At 39.2% G+C, this 23008-nt stretch overlaps 2 protein-coding genes and 1 long non-coding RNA gene across 6 annotated transcripts; 2 read left to right on the top strand and 1 right to left on the bottom strand.

Annotated features, from left to right (window-relative positions):
* Window positions 1-4346: 4346 nt before the first annotated feature.
* On the bottom strand, window positions 4347-9989 carry hscb (HscB mitochondrial iron-sulfur cluster cochaperone). Its single transcript, XM_034871879.1, has 6 exons — window positions 9585-9989; window positions 9377-9473; window positions 6601-6690; window positions 6288-6432; window positions 4926-4973; window positions 4347-4780 (listed from the first exon to the last, which is right to left on the bottom strand). The coding sequence occupies exons 1-6, from the start codon at window positions 9932-9934 to the stop codon at window positions 4686-4688; spliced, it is 825 nt and encodes a 274-aa protein (XP_034727770.1). The 5' UTR covers window positions 9935-9989; the 3' UTR covers window positions 4347-4685.
* Window positions 8225-22845, top strand: LOC117944765. Its single transcript, XR_004656648.1, has 3 exons — window positions 8225-8238; window positions 10146-10150; window positions 21467-22845. It is a non-coding gene; the product is annotated as an uncharacterized LOC117944765 (long non-coding RNA).
* lrrc8ab (leucine rich repeat containing 8 VRAC subunit Ab) lies at window positions 10133-17374 on the top strand. Of its 4 annotated transcripts, none has more exons than XM_034871877.1 (4): window positions 10133-10240; window positions 10851-10980; window positions 13947-16062; window positions 16198-16494. In XM_034871877.1, exons 3-4 carry the CDS (start codon window positions 13951-13953, stop codon window positions 16471-16473), a joined length of 2388 nt encoding a protein of 795 aa, XP_034727768.1. In that variant the 5' UTR covers window positions 10133-10240; window positions 10851-10980; window positions 13947-13950; the 3' UTR covers window positions 16474-16494. The 4 variants fall into 4 exon arrangements, 3 of the variants coding, with proteins under 3 accessions (XP_034727768.1, XP_034727769.1, XP_034727767.1); XM_034871878.1 differs by lacking the exon at window positions 10133-10240 and adding an exon at window positions 11203-11290 and having other exon boundaries at window positions 10851-10977; window positions 13944-16062; window positions 16198-17374; XR_004656647.1 differs by lacking the exon at window positions 10133-10240 and adding an exon at window positions 17263-17374 and having other exon boundaries at window positions 10857-10977; window positions 13944-16062; window positions 16198-16602.
* Window positions 22846-23008: the final 163 nt, after the last annotated feature.

Genomic DNA, 23008 nt, shown 5'->3' with positions numbered 1-23008 from the left:
AATACTAGGGAAATGTAAACATTTCAGATATTTCTTTTTGGAGGCTCACAACACAATGATGCAACATGTAGATGCAAACAACAAATCAATTTGCATTCACTGGGTCTGCTATTGTTGCATAGCCACACCGCAAGATGAAGATTTTTTGGCTCCAAATTAACCAAATATCAAATATGATCAAATATCAAGACCTTTCTCAGTTTGAAACAAATAAACTTGCCACTCTCTGTTCATGATGTAGGTCTCTATACACAATGGCTGCACAACAGCTCAGTACAAATGCAATTCAATTTAGAGGAATATATGTGACAAGAGCTTCTGGGAAAGGCGATTGACAAAGGGATTACTTGACAACTGATTTTTGGAGGGCAGATTTCTCATTCTGAGAAGTCAAAGGGATTTGAAGATATGACAGCTCTCCATTCTGGTCCGCACACAAAAAATCCACGTGTGAACAAACCAACAAACATGTCATGTCTAAATGCACCTGCCTGTGCCACATATTGCTGAGGAGAGAAGAGATTCCCCTACCAATCTCTCAGCTGGGCCTATATCAAAAGCTTAGAGGAGCGGCTCGGCTGCTGCAGTGAGAATCACCTCTGGAAATTTTCCCCTCAAACATGTAGCCGAGAAGGCGACTGTTGTCAATGTGTGTTCTGAATTGACTTATAATTACATACAATTAAATTTTTCATTCATCCTTCATTTAATTTCATCCTCATTCAATGAGGAAAAACAAAGTGATCTGGAGTGCTTGAAATATCGCATCTATAGTTTAAATGAACTGATCCTCCATTAAAGTTGGAAGACAATGGAGACGATATTCAGAAAAGAATTGATGAATGCAAAACTGCGTGTTTAAAGCCTGACAAGGGAAAAATAGTAGTAATTGTTTGATGATGACAGTTTGTTGTATAAAATCACATTAGCAGACAGGGACATGCCAGGTGTCCACTTTGTGAACGGCTCTGGATCCGGAAGTGATTTTCCTCGTTCAATTGTTCCATCGTTGTTTCAGAAAATGCTTAAAGAAAGAGTTTTAAGACTGGAACCAAGCCAACCAGCCACAAGCTCAATCGTGACAATAAGACATTTAATTTGGGGAGGGAAAAAAATGTTTAAAATGGAAAAAAGGCAAAGGTACAAGACTGTGTGTGAATGGTCATTGACATTAATGCCACCCACTATGTGTTCATGGGTGCAGTAAACATTGCCATGGTAACAGTAAGTTCCACCAATTAGTGACATTGCTGTTATTTCTAGAAAATCATCTACAACTGAATTATTTGTACTTGTTTTGAATACGCAGGCCACAAGAACTAAATAGGTTGTTGTTTTATTGTTGGCTCACTTTTACTCACAACATGCTAAACAGCCACATAGGATTCCATTCACTACGCTAAGCTAACTAGCGGCGGAGCTGTCTGTGTTGCACCGGACTAAAACAATGCATGCACTGAGACAAAAAAATGGGTTTGCCCACCTATCTACAGCTTGGGGAAACTGTGGACAACCCTATTTCAACAAATGGTGGTGTATTCCTCTAAAGCAACTTTGATTTCATACAGACTTTCGGCTTCTGCAGGAGCATAAACCATCGTTTCACGATCTTGTAGCTTGTGGTCATTTTATCTTGGATGGTTAAGACATTAACAATCGAAATCCTTTTGCAGAATATGAATGGGATTTATTTTCACTCTCAGAATCGCACTGTTAAGCTCTACTGTGCTCTTGATCTACGGGAAGACTGTCAAATCACTATGTCTACAATAATCTAGTGTCACCAAGTTACCATTAGTGGGTTATGACTAAAAACCGTATCAAAATATGCACACTCGAAACTAAGCAAAGAAAAGTCATGAATCAAAAATTCAGGAAGCACATTTGAGCTTTGTAGGGAGGCATAGACAGGTTTGGTAAAGAGATGAGGCAAACAACATAAAAACATGGATTAAGGGCGGGAAAAAAAGCCTAATAGTGGTGGATTATAATGGCATTACTACACACAGCAGGCTTGAGGTATCTGTGGGATGATGGGACTGACACTCAACAGCTGAGTCACACAGTAGTTGAGCGGAGGGGCGAGGATCATATAAACTGCTGCTCGGCTGTGAGCAGAAAAGAGCTCAGCTCCAGTGAGTCATCCTCCCCTGGTTTAGACTTTTGTCAATCAGACCTATCATTGGCTGCTGTTTGTATCCATCGCTGAAGGTTTCTTTATAGCTCAGTGGTGTTTGTACTCCATCATCATAGGACAAATAGTCTATAATGAGGATTTTTCCCATTAGGTTTCTGTCAAGAGTACTGCAGTTGTGCATTAACGGCCCACTAACATTTTAGTCTTAATGTGATTAAGAGAACATTATGATTAAGACATGGGTCACAAGAACACATTAATCTTATTATGATATTTATGGTAAAGCCATGTGGAGATTATTAATACTGCAATTATGACATGCACTATTACCTTAATCCAGGTAAAATTGGTTTCCAGTGATTTTCCAAGTTGCTAAAATAATTTGTTTTTTGCAGGCACTACACATGGCAATATGCAGGCATGTAATGAGTCTCTTTGGCTTTGCAGGAAAACAGCCTCCCTAATACAAAGGGGCCATTTAGTCTTTCTATGAAAACGGAAACACAAAATAGCCTCAACTATTACTTATTTCCAAATCAATCAAGGGAAAATATTTACGTATTAATGTAAGTAGACACATTGTTATTTCCATAATGTTAAAGGATTGTTTAAAATTTTGGCAATGCACTCATTTGCTTTGTTGCAGAAATAAATACAAGATCAATACCACTTTCATAGCTGTCCACTAAATATTAAGCTACAGTCAGCAGCTGGTTAGCTTATTTTAGAAACAAGTGGACATTGGTTCTGTATAAAGGCAAAAAGTCACTGCACAGCAGGCAAAGAAAATGTCCAGCACATAACCCTCTGTAAAACTGCAAATTGTGTTTTTTGCACTATGGTTTTAGTACAGATTAAACACATGAGGTATACTTTAAGGTGCTGATGAGCTAACTGTGTTACCTCGGGACAGAGCCCGGCTAGTTACGTCCATATGCTTCTAGTATTGATGCTAACCTGAGATAACCAGCTGCAGTTTAATATTTAGTAGACAGATGATAGCAAAGTATCACTCTTCTCATCTAACTCTCAACAAGAAATTGAATAAGCTAATTTCCCAAAATGTCAAACTAGTGCAATAACTCACATAACTAACAGGAATTATGTCATGAAGGCCTGTAGAGAATGTTTGAATTAACCCAGTGCACCATGACTGGTGCATGGTGGTCGCATGTAGCTAGTTTATTTTCCCATCCAAGTCAATTTCACAGCCCAGCTGTAGTGAGTTTTTTCCCTTTCGTCTCTTTCAAACTCAATTTGAAAGAGTTCTGGGAGACAGCAGTGGCCTCAGTGTTGGTCGATCACTTTTTCTCATTAATTCAAAGGCGCCGTAGATGCCTTCCGATTACGACATGAATAATAAATAGGCCTGTTAGTCTCATCTTGGTGGGAGAAGCCCTGTTTAATTCAATGTCTATCCATGTGTATTAAGGAAACTGCTTCTCCACAGTAAGAAAACGAAACAGCCTTAGACACATGACATTGTTGTTCCAGACTTAATAAACAACCAGTCAGGATGTGTTACAGTGGGTGTTCAAGAGAGGTATGGAGCACAGAAAAACAGTGTTAGTGTAAAACCACTAATACACACAAAATGGTTTGGGTTGGGGTCTCTCAAATAACATTTTCCACATGATATGTGATCTGATGGTTTAACGTTTTGCCATTAGATTAAGTGACAGCCGTTTTATTTCAGAGTGATTTCACCTGTATCAGTTTTCTCGGAAAGGCTCTGGTGTGTCTGGAGCTCCAATTTGCAAAGCAGATTAAGACTCTATGGTGTTGCAGAAAAAGAAAAAAAAACTCAAATGAGCGAGAAGAAGGATGAATTTAAATTCTGATGCACCTTTCAGTGTGCGGCACGCATAGGTGTACAGGGTCAATGTACAATCAATTCATGAGCTACAACTTTACACAGATTATAGATCTTTGGCTTATCAAGCAATAATCGTTCAGTGAGGTTTTCTTGATTATCATCATATTAATGCTACACATGACGCCACTATACATAATTCAATAGGCTGTCTACCCTCAGGACTTCCTTCAGGTCTTATATCTAGTTTGTACAATATGTACTGCTCCTCTGCATGATGACTGTCAAGGGTTTATGTCTCCACCTAAAGGTACCCTGAGGAACTGAGTGGGAGTTCCGTCTGTGTGTGGGAGTCTCACATGACAAAATGCTGAACTGATAGGCAGGATAATCATATAAACACCGAGCAGCACATTTAATCAGAGACAATTATAGATCTCTGTCACATTTAATGATACATTAGGTAGAAGTGGATATGATTAGGTTTGTGGAATTAGTGGAATACTGTATGCATCCAATTATACACTCATATCTGTACTGTTTTAAATAAAAAATAGAGTACAATTTATGATTAATTCAGGTGTGTATTATGCATTAAAAGTAGTTTTATTATTCAACTTGAACAATAGATTTACATAATCCCAAAACAAATGTACAATGATTTGTGGGCTTATCGACAAAACACTTTTAAGCAGCTAAAAATATAAAATAAAATGTCACTAAACAGGGGGGAAATTACATGAACTCAGAAAGTTTTTCCTTTACTTTCTCTTCGATGTTTGCATGGTATTTCATTTGGGCAAGCAGGGATTTGGCGACTTGAAGCTCTCCTGACAAAAAAGAGAGTGCAAAAAGAAATTCAATCACTGACTCACTCAGCGACTTAAGGAAAGCTTCAGAATAGATTACAAAACAAACACAAGAATGAGTGAGAGGAACAGAAATTGTTTAAAACGCAACATATGGATATAATACCTCTAAGAAGGGCAGCATCTATCTCCTCTGTCAAGACTGCCAGTTTGCCTGCAAGTGAGGAGACAAGTTAGACATGAGACATGTGTTAACAACACACGGCACATAGCACACAAAGTACACCCCCCTCTGAGAGTAACTGCTTTATTTTAGGTTAAACAAACCGCATTAGAAAAATCAAAAAGACATAATTTGTTAACACAATTAAAGCTATAGTGCGTTATGACAACAAAAATGTTGTTGTGTCCACATGAGACAAGCCTTCCGTGATCACTCACCACCCCCACTCCTCCTCCAGGTAGTTGATAGTAGCCAAGGAGGACACGGAGGACTACAATTACATGATGGACTTTTAGGAAGAGGTCATTATCTCCCCTCGATTTTCTGCATGTGAAAGTTGCCGGACGACACCATTTTCTAAACACAGCCATGTGAGAACTACAGAGAGCTGATAGTCTTAATAAGCTTTGGATCAACTTATTTGTCTTACCTTGAATGGATGTAACGGACTTTCATTAATATAAAGAAAAAGTTACGCGCCAAAGCTAAAAAGTAAAACAAGTTTACACTATCTAGCACAAGGATATAATGAAATATTTTTGTTTACAAAATGGGACACAGATTAAACATACCATACAGAGATACATGTGTCAAGTTTGCTTTATTCATTGGTCTGACGGTGCCAACCTTGTTGTGCATTGCACATATATATATATATATATATATATATATATATATATATATATATATATATATATATATATATCCCGCAGTTCCATAGTTATAATTATTGATTTTTCATGAGATCATTTCTCATTTATTTATAGTCGCCACTTGTTATGCCCTAGCCATTCAGTGATTCTGTAACTACCTTTCTATATATTACTTTTCATTGTACATGGCCGAGTCCTCAATTCGCGCCCTGGCTTTGACTTGCCTATATATGCCTACCAACAACGTGAGTTTGTTTTGTTGAACTGTGAACAGATACACCAGTTGCTGTTCTATTGTGTTCCTGACAAAGCAGCTGCTCGAGGAGTGTTGGAGTGCACTTGCTGTTACCATGGTAATCACAGGTGTCATACCAAATCAACCAGAACTTAAATCTTAAGGATTACAACTTTAACCCCTTAAGCAAAGAAAGGCAGGAGTCAGTGAGCAGTTTAGCAATTAAGTGAGTTTGAGGTCTTACATTGTTTCATTTTAATAGCGTTTTGAGGCCAGGAAAGGTAAAACTAGTCAAAAACCTTAAACAGCTACAAATCTGATGGGTCAGCAGCACCAATTAACCAGGTTCATGTACTCAACGTCCACCTGTGTTTAATTATGATCACTCAACCGAATTTAATAGACATATTTATTTACTTTTTGTGTCTTGGCCTATCTTCTTAGCGTCGTCTGGAGTCCTAGCTTTATCAAGGGCTTCGTTAATCTCCATCAGCTCCATTAGAAACTCCAAATCAGCACCGGAGTCTGTGCCCTCTTCTATATGAAGCCCTTCCAGCTCCAGCTGAAACATAACATGGGAGTTCATCAAACTCAACTGCTCCTTTAAATACATTTTAGTCCTTGTGACTGTCGTCATACTAAGATAGTAAGGATGTTTCTCTAGAACAAGCGATCAAACAGACAGAGCTTGCAGTTATAAAAAAATAAACTGTTAATTAGAAGAACTCACCATATAAAGACCACGACTCAAAGGCTTAAGTAGAGTCTGGTAGGCTTTGTTCACAAGAGCAGAGTGGCTTTCTGAATACTCCTGTTCTTTCTGCAAAAGAGAGTTCTCTTAAGTTTGCTTCTAATCGTGCTCTGTGCATATACATTTATTAAAAAGGGAAAGCAAATATGTCAATGTGATTTTTAACACATATTCACATTATCCAGAGTTGCACATCAAACTGTCACAAAAAGGAATAACATCTGAGCCTTGTTACACCATGTCATCCCAATCCATAAACCACTGTCTCTTTTTTGGATAAACACCAAATCCTTGGTGATACTGACAATCAGGTGTATGGCATACAGCTTCTCTTTTGTAGTCAAGCAGATTGGGACACTTCAAGGGTTCCAGGTGTAAGTTTGACACGACAGGCTTGTGGAAACAAAAATATCTTGGAAATGGTTAGCAGATCCGTGTACATTTTGAAGCTATCAGGTCTGTCAACTCTTGTGAAAATCCATAGTCTCAAGCTCTGGCCCATGGGCCCATCATGTGGAGCTGTTTCTGTAATAACAACCAGTGCAGTAGGGGGCTGCCTTGCAGCCTTGTATAAGTAATGAGTTTTCTATATATGATGAAGACCCTTGAGGCTGGAAGATGTCTAATTAAGAAAAAAATGTCCAGAGGTGCTGATAAATAAAACAGAGTCAGTACAATATTGGACAGGTTGTGTGTGTATAAACCATTTAGGCTACCTCTCCTCTCTCACATTCTGCTGAATATGACTAAGCTCTCATTTCCTATCTTGACAACACTTTGTATTGTGCTTTTGCACCTGCGTGTAGAGAATAAATTATGTGCGAAGCAACACACCTCCTCTCCTCCTTGTACTCATAATGCTTATTCTTATGCAGGGCAAAGTTTTTTAATGATCCACAAGGGGGAAACAGGATAATGTGAACATTTACCACTTTGTAAAATAACCTATAAACACATTTAACTCAAAACTGCTCAGATGCATTTGGAAAAGTCGTATTTCTTTCATTGACATTTTTAAAGCTGCACTAGTCAAGGTTTTTATGTAAAATATAGGCCCACCTGTCTCACATCAGCCTAGCCTCGGGCTGAATGAGATTTACCAAGTATATCAAACCGATTTTTCCTCACAAGATACTGGTGTTAGAAAGGCACATTTTTCTGCCTAGTAAAAGTTAAATATCAAAAGTGAAGGTAAGAGAAAATTTATTTCCTAAACAGCAGCGAGGGAATGTTCCATCCAACGTCAAGTTGGCATGTCAAAATTGGACCTGTCTTTTCCCTTTAACGTCTTTCAGTATAAGACTTAGACTTCTCTTTATTAATCCTTTTGGGATGACTCCCGCAAGGAAATTGAAATGGTATAAAGCCCACTTGGGAATTTTCTGTGTCCATTTTATTGATGACCCCTAATATAATTTCTTAAAGAGGTTCTCAAAGCAGCAGAGGCAGAGATATCCTGACTTTTAGTCACTAGTATGGGTAAAGCCCTAGTCTCGCATTGCCGGACCTTCTTCCAAAGAACTGCGAAAGAGGGTCTGGCGAGTCCATGTGCATTCCATGATAGGAAGAAATGCTCTGGTTTAATGGCATTTCTTTAAATCAATCACATTTAATTAAGTGAAGGAGTTTCAATACCTTGGGGTCTTGTTTGAGAGTGAGGGGACAATAGAAGCGGAAATTAGTTGGAGATTCGGCGCAGCGGGTGCAGAGCCAGAAGGCAAAGCTCTCGATCTACCGGTCAGTTTTCGTCCTACCCTCACCTATGGTCATGACATAAAGAACAAGATCCAGGGTACAAGTGGCCGAAATGGGTTTACTCAGGAGGGTGGCTAGCGTCTCCCTCCGAGTCCTCCGAGAGGAGCTCGGGGTAGAGCCGCTGCTCCTTCGCTGGGAGGAGGCCTCAGGGAGGACCAAGGACTAGGTGGAGAGATTATATCTCCAACCTGGCCTGGGAACGCCTCGGGATCCCCCAGTCGGAGCTGGTTAATGTGGCTCGGGAAAAGGAAGTTTGAGGTCCCCTGGTGGAGCTGCTGCCCCCGCAACCCAAATACACCGGCTAAGCGGATGAAAATGAATGGATGGATGGACCTTAATTAAAAAAATAACTGGGGGATCAATTAATGACACAAATAGCCATTATACATGCCCTATAACCACAATTTTTCCTTCTATGACCAAATACGCTTTTACGTCAAAAGTTGAATTTTAGCTTTAACAGCACAGCTTATTTTAGACATGTAAGTCATGACTTTGCCTTAAAACCTCTTCAAGTAAATTAAGCTGTTAATACCTTGCAGTGACATTTACTTACTTAAAATTTGTTTCGCAGACTTTATTTGTCCCACATTTTCAGACTGGTCATATACCAGGACTGTCAGACTGTCCTGGTATAACCACAAAATACAATTTAAACCTGAAAATTATCATAATATGGGCGCTTTAAAGCAATGCTTTCATCTTCTCAGTTGTTGTGATTGTGACCATGTTTGCCTGGTAGCTTAATATAGGGAAAACAGGCTGTTAAGGGTCTATATTTTTCAATGTCTTTCAAACTAAACGTTTGATTTTGCCCAGAGCTAATATCTTGATTGAATCAATGAACAAATGAACACAATGAATCACACTAACAAAACAACAATGCACAGTCAAGTGGCCTTAAGGGATAAAGGGTCAAACTCCATTTTGTGTCTCACACTAATAAACCATGTTACTGAACTGATCTCTATTCCGATTCCCCTCACATCCCCCTGCCTACCACAGATTTCTGGCTGAAGTTGTCTGGATGTAGAGACCGCTGGAGCTGCAAGTATCTTTTCTGCAGTTTGTGTGTGTCCAGTGTGAATGTGTAGTCACTGAAAAGAGGCAACACATGGTGACATTACATGTTTTTGCTTCAGGCTAACTTGATAAATAAAATGTTGATGAGTAATACAAATATAGTGGTAATAAGACGAGGTACTCACCAGTTCATTATTTTAAAATAGGATGTTCCTTCTTCTGGGGGCTGGACTACTTTGCATGACATGCAGAAGAATGCAGGTGTTGTGTCAAGAGGCTGTCTGCAGTTCCAGCAGTTCAGTTTGACTTGACTTGAACAGTAATTCCTGGGTGAACTGACTGGGTTACTGTAGTAAATTAGCTTTTTTTCTTTTCCCAGTGATTTACGTTGCGTGTGGCTGTTCCATGTGTCCTTCTTGAGAAAGCTGATGGTCATAAAATGTGCTGATGTAACAGTTTTATAAACAGACTGTCTGTTCGACATCGGCAAATTTGGGTGCACTAAAGCCCGGGATGAGCACACCATCCGCAACATCTCCGATAAAATATTTAGATTTGTGCAGTCAATCAAAACATGATCTTCCTTTTAATGTCCAAATGTCAACAACTCTCTTCCAGAGAGATAGCGGAAGAGCTTTCTTCTACTTCTTCTACGTTTGTAGGAAAATACACTGCCATCCGTCGTCTTGGCGGTGTAAGCGGAGAACTGTCTCGGAGGTGCTGGAGACTCACTTGAAAAACTACAGCTAACGTTAGCCATTGGAGTAGCTAGCAAACGCAGTTTAGCAAGTGTTGTTAACATTAAAGTAGCGTTGGATTTAATCGCTATACTCCAAACGTAGTAAGTTGAACATCATAGCACTTTTAATACATGTTAGCATTTAATCACTGTCATATTAATTACAGCGGTTGCTATGATGGAAACTTCTGAAGACACAGAGAGGGAAAGCCGGGGTATAGCGTTAGCTGAGTTAGCTTACTAGCTAACGTGTTTCAAGAGCAAACAATGCTGTTTGTGGTCAGCGTATGTAGCTAAGTAGTATGTTGTAAGACACCAGTGTACTTCCGCTAAGATAGCAAGTCACATTATTTAATGGCAGATTGGAAAAAACCCACCCTTAACTCTCTGTTGAAAAGTGCCTGCTCAGCTAAAGCTAACGTTACCTAGCCCGATGACAAAGACACCCATTCCATGCTAACGTTACGAGCGGTGAGTGATGGATAATAAGCACATCCATCTAAATTATCATGTATCTGAAAGCACAACACATCTACCACGATATATTACACGTGTGTTAATAAGAGGGCCCGTCCACATGTTTTATTGCCGTATAACTTTAATCAGTAATACGCATTCAAGTAACTTTGTTTACACTTTTTAGGTGTGCCACTTCCAAGTATATTAAAAAAACCACTGCTGAAACAAAATGTCTGTCTATTTTCTTTCTACGGTCTTCTATTCAACCCCATAGCGGTGAGAACGGCAATGGCCCATGAAGAGTTTTGGATACACGGAGAGTGGCTTGTCCACCAAGGTCATCATCAGACACTGGAGCACCTATAAAACACTCAAAACTGGTAAGTATTTTATTTACTGAGTGTGGTACTAAGTGTGCTGCTCCTTCTTCTACCTATACCAGACTACATCACTGGAAACATTGTTATGTATGCAAAAGCTTCTATGAACTGGGGCCAATGTAAATATTCTTATTTAGCCAAGGGTCAAACTAGGCGTCTTTACAGTTTCCTAACAAAGCACAAGCATTTATGAATGCCAATTCCAACTTTTTTGTGGATGTGTAGGTGTGTGTTTTTGGGGCCTGTGGGGGAGCAAAAGGTGACGGTACAGTATTCCAGAGAGATTCTAGTTGGAGACAGCAGCTTCTATAAGGTAAACAGGATCTGCTCCTGAAGGTCTCTTTTCAAGGCCTCCACAGACAATACTCTGGGTATTATTAACGGAAATGGCTAAGAATAGAGAGCAGGGGAGCATGGTGGCTCCTCTGGCGGTTGTGTTGTTTGGGTTAAACAAGCCAAAACGGAACATCATCTTTAGAAGAGTGACTTCTCAAGTTAACACGCTGGGTGTGTCTCACTCACGCAAGGCTAGAGGTTGATGTGGAGGGCTTTTTCTGGCTCTTATGTACAGCAGCGGCAAAGGAGTAGCTGTTGTTCTCTCTTTGCTGTTTACATATGGAGTTATTGTGCTTTACGGTTTGGATTTGTAAGTAGAAATATTTCTAAGGTGGATTATTAGCCTTTTTTATCAATTCTTATGCACCGATTATGTTATTCACATGTGTTTTTTCAAGTTTGGTTATGTTTTATCCAATATCTTGGAGTAATAACTTAAATGGATCTTGCTGCCTGTGCGCCTGGTGTAAATATGAGGGTGATATACGATGTGTTGCTAATCAGGGGTGGGCAGTATGGAAAACAGTCCTTTATCAAATTATATGTGATTATTTTTCACATTATGATAATACATTTTCTGGAACATAAATTATAAATTCTTAATGGATCAAATAACCACAAAGAAATATAATTTTATTGCCCACCTTTAACTCTAGATGGTAGTGATGCATTATGCAATACCATGGATTTGCACCGTATTTTTAAGACATTTTTTCAGCTTTTCCTAATTTTTATGTATACTTAACAAAGTATCGGAGTACTCTATACAGGTTGAAGCACTTTGTTTTGGTATCATAGTCATCATCAGAAAAGATAAAAGGGGCTCAATGCATCCCAGCTGATGAGGCTGCCCTCACAATAAAATTCAGAGGCAAAGGTCTTTCTTGATTTAGCCAAAATGATTATTTTAATGAGTTAATTTACTCATTTGGTTTATGTATCGTCCAATAACACTTTCTAGGCAGCTGCCTGTGGGATATGTTTTTTCATCTTCATGGGGGACAACCATTAGTAATTATCCTAAATCTTGTAGGGACTAAATTAAAATGCAGACACATTGACTTCATGTTTTATTGTTGGTTGCTTTGCTATTTGGCAACATTTTAAATGCTTTGTCCAGTGCGACACGTCTTTTGAAAGAAAGATTAATTGTGTCTGTTTAACAATAGTTAAATCAATAACATGGTAGCCCACTCACTAATGTCAATCAGGCATTTCTTTGTCACAGCAAGTTCATTACTCTTTCAAATTAACTGTCTGGATGTTCTGATGCATGACCTTGTTAGTTTGTATTGTTGTATTGATTTGTGGGGCTTGGTATTGTGTTGTGGTCCAGGTAAAGGCTGTTAAGGCATTAAGGCGGTGACACACCAAGGAGATGGTAATAGGCCATTGTTCAAAGTCGGGCTGCTGTTGAGCGTTTTGTTGCCCTTGTGTTTGCGGTCTGTCCCGCACTGTCACCCCTAGTTAACCCTTGTTTGTTTTTTTCAGCCTTTTCAATATGTTGACTCGGTATTGTAGCCCGTCTGTTAGAGGAATCACTTTGATTGGCAGTTCAGCCTAAGCAAATTAGTGCACAAGAAAAAAAACGCTGGAAAGTGAGCAAAAACAAGCAAACAACTAAGACAAGAGGGCATACACTGAAGGCTCTTCTCATTTTTATTCTTATCTGATCAATCAAATACACAATAGGGCTGTCAAAACTAGCCCAAAATTACATTTTTATGTTCCTTCTAAAAACCACATAGGTTCCGGGCAACCTAGTAACTCACCTGTTTGAGCATGAACCCCATGTAATCCTGCTCAGTCCTTACTGCAGTGGCACAGGGTCAATTCCAACCTTTGGCCCTTTGCTCTGTGTCATCCCTGTTTCTCTCCCACTTTAAAAATAATCTTAAAGTTTTAAACTATTCAAATATTTTTTTTTGCACATTATGTCCTTAAGAGGGTAAATGTACATAGAGATACTTAACTTATGATACATTTCTTTCTAAATGTCTACATACATACTACAAAAAAACAGAATTATATAATGTCTGTAAAACTTTATTTTAAAGACCGTAGACCTCTCTCCCTCTGCACCCAGGTTTGAGCTAGTCTGAGAATTGACCCCCCTAGCATGCAAACAAGCTAGCTGAATAGCCAGCCAGCTGGCCACTAAATTATTACAATTTAACAACTCAATGGTACATTCACACACTGTTGTGACACTGTAGGATAGCACATTGCTATCACAAGATGATTGACAACTTTGTTGGTGGAAAGCTAGATAGCCATTTTCCATTGTCCACTTCCTCCCCCTGCGGGGAGGCCCAAGGTCCACGAGCTCTGCGCTGCCACTGAAAAATTCCATGGATGTGTAATACCAACAGCTCATTTGGTTGTATGTATCATAGCAATGTTTTTTACTGTATATCCGTTTATTTTTTTTAAAATGGCAAATAGATTACAGCCAACTTCAGACATGGAGAGTTATTTCCTCTCTCACAGATGCAGAGCGTATGTGCTAGTTGGCTGTCAACTGTAGTCTTTGCGGTGTGTTCAAGTGTTTTTTAGAGGGAAGGGTTTTGTTTATAATTCAGTATATCACTGTACACGGTTATGATTGTCCTCAACTCTTGTTTTCACAGATCAACCATGATCCCCATCACTGAGTTGCGGTACTTTGTGGACACACAACCGGCATACCGCATCCTGAAACCATGGTGGGATGTGTTCACAGACTACATATCCATCATTATGCTTATGATTTCTGTGTTTGGAGGGACACTGCAGGTCACCCAGGACAAGATGATCTGCCTGCCCTGCAAATGGGTGGTCAATCAAACCTGCAGGAAGAACTTTAATTCTACTCTCTCCTCATCATTGTTCTTGGAGCCCAAAGGGATCCAGTATGATTTGGACCGCCACCAGTACAACTATGTGGATGCTGTGTGCTATGAGAATAGATTGCACTGGTTTGCCAAGTATTTTCCTTACCTAGTATTACTTCACACACTTATTTTTCTAGCTTGCAGCAACTTTTGGTTTAAGTTCCCACGGACTAGTTCCAAACTAGAGCACTTTGTATCCATCTTGCTGAAATGCTTTGACTCCCCATGGACAACTAGGGCACTGTCAGAGACGGTGGTTGAAGAGAGTGACCCAAAGCCAATGAAAATGAACGGCTCAATGGACCACAAGGAATCTGTTATCAGTGAGGATGTTGAAGCCAGTGTTCCTATGCTCCAAAGAACAAAGACACGCCTTGAGCAGGGCATTGTAGATAGAACAGAAACCGGGGTTTTGGATAAGAAAGAGGGTGAGCAGGCAAAAGCACTCTTTGAAAAAGTAAAGAAGTTCCGTATACACGTTGAAGAAGGAGACATTGTTTACAGACTGTATATTCGTCAAACTATCATTAAAGTTATCAAGTTTATTCTGATAATCTGCTATACAGGGTATTACGTGCACGATATCAAATTCAGTGTTGACTGTTCGGTGAATATAGAGAGCCTGACCGGTTACAGTGTGTACCGATGTGCTCACCCCTTGGCTACACTTTTTAAAATATTAGCCTGTTTCTACATTAGCTTAGTAATGGTGTATGGTTTGATCTGCATGTACACACTTTCCTGGATGCTTCGGCGCTCTCTAAAGAAGTACTCCTTTGAGTCAATACGGGAAGAGAGCAGCTACAGTGACATACCCGATGTGAAGAATGACTTTGCATTCATGATGCACATGATAGATCAGTATGACCCTCTGTACTCCAAACGCTTTGCTGTGTTCCTCTCAGAAGTAAGCGAAAATAAACTGAGGCAACTCAACCTCAACAATGAGTGGACGCTGGACAAGCTCAGGCAAAGGATCACCAAGAACTCTCAAGAGAAGTTGGAGTTGCACCTTTTCATGCTAAGTGGCATTCCAGACACAGTATTTGACCTGATGGAGCTGGAGGTTGTTAAACTGGAGCTTATCCCTGATGTCACCATCCCGCCTATCATCGCCCAGTTGGTCAACTTGCGAGAGCTGTGGCTTTACCACACACCGGCCAAAATTGAATCGCCAGCATTGGCTTTTTTGCGTGAGAACTTGAAGTCTCTGCACATCAAGTTCACTGACATCAAAGAGATTCCATTATGGATCTACAGTTTGAAGAATCTTAGTGAGCTTCATCTCACAGGGAATCTCAGTGCGGAGAACAACCGTTACATTGTCATTGATGGGCTCCGGGAGCTTAAGAGGCTCAAAGTTCTTCGTCTGAAGAGCAATCTCACCAAGCTGCCTCAGGTAGTGACTGATGTGGGCATGCACCTCCAGAAGCTTTCCATCAATAATGAAGGCACCAAGCTGATGGTGCTCAACAGCCTGAAGAAGATGGTCAATCTAACTGAGCTAGAGCTCATTCGCTGTGATCTAGAACGCATACCACACTCAATCTTCAGCTTGCACAACTTGCAGGAGATTGATCTAAAAGACAACAATCTAAAGACCATTGAGGAGATCATCAGCTTCCAGCACCTTCATCGGCTGGTCTGCCTTAAGCTCTGGTACAACCAGATTGCCTACATTCCCATCCAGATTGGCACACTGACCAACCTGGAGAAACTTTACCTGAACAGAAACAAGATTGAGAAGATCCCCAGCCAGTTGTTTTATTGCCGCAAGCTGCGCTTCCTGGATTTGAGCCATAACAACCTAACCTATATCCCTACAGACATAGGCTTCCTCCAGAATCTTCAGTACCTGGCAGTTACTGCCAACAGGGTGAGTACTTGAATAATTACTGTTTCTGTTTTACGTTGGATCTTTTTCTGAAAAATGTTTATGTTGTTATTTTACAAATACTAATATCTCTCCGTTTCCCTCCCAACGCCTCACCCTCCCCACCTTGAAATAAAGATTGAGAGCCTGCCTAATGAGCTGTTCCACTGCAAAAAGCTTCGCACTTTGAACTTGGGGAACAATTGCCTGCAGTCTCTGCCATCGCGGTTCGGAGAGCTGACCGGGCTGACACAGCTAGAGCTGAGAGGAAACCGTCTGGAGTGTCTGCCTGTGGAGCTGGGCGAGTGCCGACAGCTAAAGAGAACGGGTCTCGTGGTAGAGGAGGATCTCTTCAACACCCTGCCCACGGAGGTCAAGGAACAATTATGGAAAATTGACAAAGAACAGGCGTGAACAGGTCTGTGGCTGCGTTTTTAAACAGATACTGACCAACTGGGCCCTGACACAGAAGGAAGACTCATGCTGTCCTAGAGGCCTTGTTGAATCAGGCGGTAGTTCTTCTGCAGTATACTGTCAGTAAGGGTAGGTAATCATCAAGAACCAGTAACAGTTTGGAAGAACCAAAATGCTGAAAGATTCAGATTTTCAGGCCTTTCCGTTTTAACCAAGTAAGGATTCTTTTTAAGCAATCTTGTAGCAGGGCCATTTTGATCAGCAGCATGCATTTCCATGTTAAACTTCTTACTTACGATGGATAAGTAAGCAAAACAGATGGCCAACTTTGATAAAGACAGAAAAATAACTTTAACTTAACGTTAACACTGTTCACATTACTATACCATCAAGTTCTTGTGAAATTAAGACAGAATACATTATTAAAATAATCTGTCCAGTAGTGTTATATTTACAAATTAGATAGGATGTGAGCGTTAAGACATCTGCCTCTTAAATTCTGTGTAGGGATTGTCAAATTCCAAACTCCCATTCTTATCGTAGCATGCAAAGTAATCGATCATGGAAACGTTTTGAGGAAAAGATTTGCAAACGTTCACTCACAATAGTGACTGAAAATCTGATTAAATTACCAAATGTTATGGTGGTTTAAAGGAAATGACCGTACCAATTGCAAGCAAACAACACACAGAATAATGGCTGTTCCATGTCTTTTAATGTTCCATCTTGTTTGTCCAGCGCGGACACAACCTACCGACTAACTCCCTTGTCATTGTTTTTCTGCTGCAGAGGGAAGACCATGGCCCTCAAATACCTTCATGTGGGCTTGGTTTGAAAAAAAATGAACGGATAACAATTAATAACAAATCAGGGATATTTAATGATGAGCCATGTCAAGCAAGGTTATGGATTCTGAGATTCTTTGGTCTGAGCGGGTGGTGTATAGGGTGCAAGGGAGAGGGTCATTGAGGAGGAGACTGTTGCAGTGCAAGTGCTGTAAAGATTATGAGTTGTCTTTGGTTGGCCTGAGTCTTGGTAGCAGTACAACATGTGGTATTAGAGAGGGCATTCCTTACATGGGGCTAGTTTGGCAGGGTGCAGAGTTTGATGGCATCTTATCATTAAGCAGATGGCTAACCCGTACTGTCAGTACACTATTCAGTGCTGAAAAGGTTTTGAATAAGATAAGTCATGTCTGCATCAAAGTGATTAAACTGAAGCTTATACAGGAGAACACAATATTGACATTGAAATGGAACCTCCAGATATTAGTAATGAGTTTAGATTAATACAGATTTCTGTGACTGGTATACAGTAGGCACTGGCCCACTTGTATGCCCCATTAGTTGAGTGTTTTGTCTGCAAAAAAAAAGTAAAACCTACACGTAAAATACCCTACAATATGTTTTATAAACTTTTGGACTTGTGTTAATTTCAGTTTGTTATTGTAACTTTCTTGGATCAATATTACTAGTTTATTGCCCTCTAAAGAAATGTGCCTGTTTTAAACGGGTTGATTGTTCAACCTGTGGTATTGCTACTTGTGGCTTTCTCGAGAACCGCTCATCTATCACAGTGGTGTCTGGAAAGAAGAGGGGTGAAAACCTGTGTAAATAGTTAAAATAATGCAATTGCTCTTTGGTGGATTATGGGTTTGCCAAATTACAGGAGATATTTTCCCCGGTACATTTGGTCAGTAATTGGAGCTTTGTTGTTATTTCATTGTATTTCCCTTTTTTGTTCTGCTGATAGAGACAACAACTCAGAGGAGGACTTTGTGGTTAGCAGTTTTTAAACTTGTAATGTTCTTTTCAACTTTATGTTGACTCAGTTTGTTTTTACTTAGCTGACCCCATGCACCAAAATTACAACAGCAGAAGACAGACAGGTGAAGACCTGCTCGAGTCAGTCCAGTGAGTCCTGAAGCCCCGCCCCTGCTGCAAGAACACTCCCTATGGTTTATTCAAAGTTTAAACAGTTAATTTTGATTTGTCCCCTGTCCAAACTGCACCAAATTTGACGCACCTCGTCATTTGGTATGGAGCAATGCATCAGCCATGTGTGAAGTAAATCTGATGAACGGTTCTCAAGCTATTGTAACAACAGACAGCCAGACTTACACACTCACGCAGTGTTCAGTGTAAATGTTGTTCACTTGTGCACGAGATTACAGCCATATTTATTCTAAAACTATTGAAATTACTACTGGATACATTAAAGTGAAGAAAATATGGAATGTAATCCAAGTTTTTTTTATGTGAAAAAACAATGCCTTAAGTATTAATGCCAATAACCTTAATTTCCCCACAGGGATAAATAAAGTTAACTATCAATCAGGGTTTGGTACCAAAACCCAGTTCCACTACGCAACCGGTAGGAATAGGACCGGATTAGAACGCACATTTTGGTTCCTCATTTTGGTTCCACTTAATGTGTTGACTGAAGTATTTTCCTCTGTTGTTCCAAAACGGACGTAAAAGTATCCCACTTTCTCTGTAGTCTACTGTTAGCTAGCTAATGTAGGCTACTTTTAAAATACCATAATTTCCCACTGGGCTCATCGAAACTAATGTTAAAGCATATTACCCATTCACTACTCTTGATTGCTAGTAAACATATTACACTTGCTCTGCCAGTCTACCGTTAGCTTGCTAACTTTTAGTGCATTTAAAATGCCTAAACCGCAGTGTTTGAAAGTGTGGCTGGATTTCACAGCAAAGGATTCCAACATCACAAAATGCAACAAATGTTTAAAATGTTTACGTGCAAAGGGGGGAAGCCCGTTGAATTTATTTAAACATGCAGCGACATACTTTTATTTTTTTTAATTTTTTTTAAGTACCATTTAGGCATCGGAATTGTAAAATTCCAAACAATACCCAATCCTACTTTCAATGCAACAAGGTCTAAAATTGCCATTTCCTAATAATTTTTAGCTTTTACTTTAAAAAGTGTATTGTTACACTAGCTACGTTCTATTGAAATCTAAAGAAAAATTGTAATTCCTATTAATGAACTTGTCGTTGACAATAAAGATTACAGTTGCAATATGTAATACTGACAGCTAGTATTTAAAGTAGTTCCTGCAGTACAAATTCTAAATACCGGAGAGAGTCGTCTTCCCCCAAGTTTATGGAGGTTGCCAGGCTGAGTCAGCATCATCCATAGTCTTTGCCAGACTCTCCTCCAAAGTGCGCTGAAGGATTATCCACAACAATGTTGCTAGACGCTTGTCTCAGATAGACAGGCATGACTTCACTGCACAGCGGTGTAGCTGTTAGATGCTGGCTATATTTACAGTCATAGAAGCCTGTGATCACACTTCCTCAGCTTTAGAATTATGATAGGAACCGCTAAAAATAAAACTACCTTGCTTCTCCACCTGACTCAACACACTTTGTTTCTGTAATTGTGAGCCAATAATCGCTAAACACACTCCTAACCTGCGGTCCTCTCTTCCCGATTTACAGCCCCCCCATCTCTTGGCTTAAAATAACTCACCGCTGTCAGCTATGGCCGCTGAACAGGCTACACGTCGTAAACAGCTGTGGGCCGCTTACCTGGTCCTCCAGTAACTCTAGCAGTGTTAGCATGGCGACATTAGCCAGGACCAGTCAGGGATAACTTTACTGTCTGTTTCTCAATTTGTTTTTGAGAGTAACCATCTCAGGTACTCTAGCTATATATTTCAACATGCTCTTCTGGTCTGGTCACGCAGTTGTTAGAAACATGCTGTTTTTTCAGGTCAGGTAGAATCTCTCTTGATCCTGTTCTTTTGTTTGCTGCTTTCATGACTGTACTAATGTTACAGCTGTAGTTTACGCAGGGTTTAGGTTTTTACAGGTATATATCTGGCAACCTGGCCTGGCTGTCAAACTGGGCAGTTGATAACAACACACGGGCCAAAGCACAAATAGAAATTCTGACACTTGCGACATTTCAAAAGGAGAAAATCCTGGCATTAGTATTGTTGTCAGAAAAGATAGTATTTTTAACTGTTTCCTTAATATTTGATGACGCATTGGGGTCATTTTTGGATTTATTACAGTAAATAGATTACATATTGGACCTTTTTAATAGGGCAGTTTTGCTGATTTTTTTTAAAATATATTTTGCGCTGAAGTTTCATTGTATTACTTTCTGGAATTTGATATAGTGATCATACTTGGGCAAATAAAAGATGCACATGGTGTCCCAAGTGTAATGAACAAGATATTTGTTATTGTTGCCTCACATTGTCACATTGGCTTTGCTAACATTATTTCTATTGCGCACAACTACTATTGTACAAGTCAGAAGGGCATTAGTGTTATTGTTAAAATGATCCAAAACATTTTCTACCACTCCTATTTTTAAAAGATGTCTAGAATTTTAGCAGTTGGGCTTATATTTTTATTTTTCAAATTATGAAAGTGAGAGGCATATTTGGCGAATGGAAATGTTTTTGTTCTTTTAATTGTTTAATGAATTTTTTGCTCACAGGAGATCTTTATTTTTCATCATTCTTCATTTATGTCCTGTCATAAGTGGGCCTCCATACTTTTCAGGACAGGTCATCTTAATTGTTATTTATTTCTTGGGTTTCAAAGTGTGTTCGTTTGTTGAGAAATGTTTAATACTTTTTGCCTGAGGGTGACTTTTCTGCTCTCTTGTTTTATCACAGTCAGCAGCACCATGCTAAACATGTGGAATAAAAGATCAATGCACCGCTCTGACACAGCACAACACACAATAGGGGCTCTTGTGTTTTACCCCGAGAACAAAAATATATCAGTGCTATGTTTTTATAAACCTAACTGCAAAGAAACGGGGACACTAGCATTATACAGTACAGTAGCTGGGTTGAAGGCTAATAGTTTGAGGTATGTACATTTATTTTAGTAACATGTTTAACTATGCTATATTGTGCAATATTGCCTTTGTTTATACTATGTAAACGTTAGTAGTGATGTAGTTTCCTAATGTGCATGGGCAATCTTTGTGTCACATTCAGATGATGGGGAGAATTTCAAGTTCAGTAGATTAAAAGAAGATTTTTGGTCCCTGAGAATGCTTTTCCACTATAGCACCTCTCCCACAAGTTACATTTAGGTGAATGCAAATAATGGTATACAACACGTGTTTTGTATGTATTATGTCTGGAAAGGTTTGACTGAATGTCTGCTAGCCTTGAGATTAAAATGGTATCAGCATGAAGTATTTTAAGTTTATTTTTTAGAACTACTCATAAAAAACAAATTATTTGAATTAAGGTAAATACTTTGTTTTTCTATGAGTAGTTTTAAAGAAAAAAAAAATAGTTATCTTCCCATCTGGAACATTTTAAATGACATCCAGAACACCTCAGAAATTCGCTTAACTGTCCAAATTAAGCTTGACAGCAGATAACATTATGTCCAATGTAAAGTTTTTCAGTGAGCATTACAATTAAATGACCAGTACAGTATAATGCAAAGTGTAGGTAGCAATTAAAGTGGTATCAGTACATGGAATAGCTTTATCTCAGTTATTTTTAATCTTTTTGTTCTGTTCTGTCCCCTTTTACTTTATAATTTCGACTAATTTTTTTCATTTTGACAGCTATTTTATTATTACAATATAACTACATTTCTCAGGAAACCAGCTAGTACTACTCACTTATTTTTTGAGTTGATTGCCTGTTTTTTATGACACCTAGTATTTTATTAATTTAAACAGTTGTTTTATACAGTTACAATTTTATATGAATTTCTATACATTCTTTTCTAGTTTGGTGTGTTCAATATTAACTGCTGGTTTAAAAGAAAATGTTTGTGTTTCTAAAGAAACCACTTTGTTTAACATTGATTCTGTGTTTTACTCCGTGACCATGAAAGAATTGAGCTAATTTTCTCCTCGTAAAATCATTAATTTTGGGTACAAATTATTTTCCCAGCTCAAATACAATCATAGTTTATGAATGCTGAATTCATGCAGTGTTGGGTTGCCAAAGATTTTTTTTTAAATTATGAATAAAGAAAACCATCAGTGTATAAATATTGACATGAATGATGTGGCAGAGAGTATTCTGTTTTTATAAACCTAACTGCATGTGCCCCACTTTGTCCTGCACACCATCCACCGGAGGTAAAATAAAATAATCTTGGTTCACCTAATTTGTCTTTGTGTCTGTTGGGTAAGCGTTTGAACGTTTCAAATGTCTGTTCTGTTATATTTTGGTGATGGATTGAGAATCTGTTAACTGCCTAGCCCTGTGTTTGGGACTATGCATCCTAAAGCACAAAGTCAACTGACATGAGGGCTTTCACGTGTTACATGCATTTAATCAAACGACCCAATACCAAATATGATTCTAATACTCACGCAGAAAAAACTATATACATGTTACAGAGAATGGGGGGGGAAGTACGGGCTATAATGGCATAGAATCTTTGAACAGGGCCTAATAGTAGGTTGCCTTGGCAAGTGTTAATTCTCTGCAGAGGCTGCGTGGTTCTTGCTGTTTCCGCTGTGCTTTAACAGCTCAGGTCACATCTCCATAATGTCTGTATATAGC

The sequence above is a fragment of the Etheostoma cragini genome, chromosome 5 (assembly GCF_013103735.1).
Source record: "Etheostoma cragini isolate CJK2018 chromosome 5, CSU_Ecrag_1.0, whole genome shotgun sequence".
NCBI classification, from domain to species: domain Eukaryota; kingdom Metazoa; phylum Chordata; class Actinopteri; order Perciformes; family Percidae; genus Etheostoma; species Etheostoma cragini.
The sequence above is the reverse complement of the archived record's forward strand: the minus strand, read 5'-3'. Positions and strand labels throughout refer to the sequence as shown.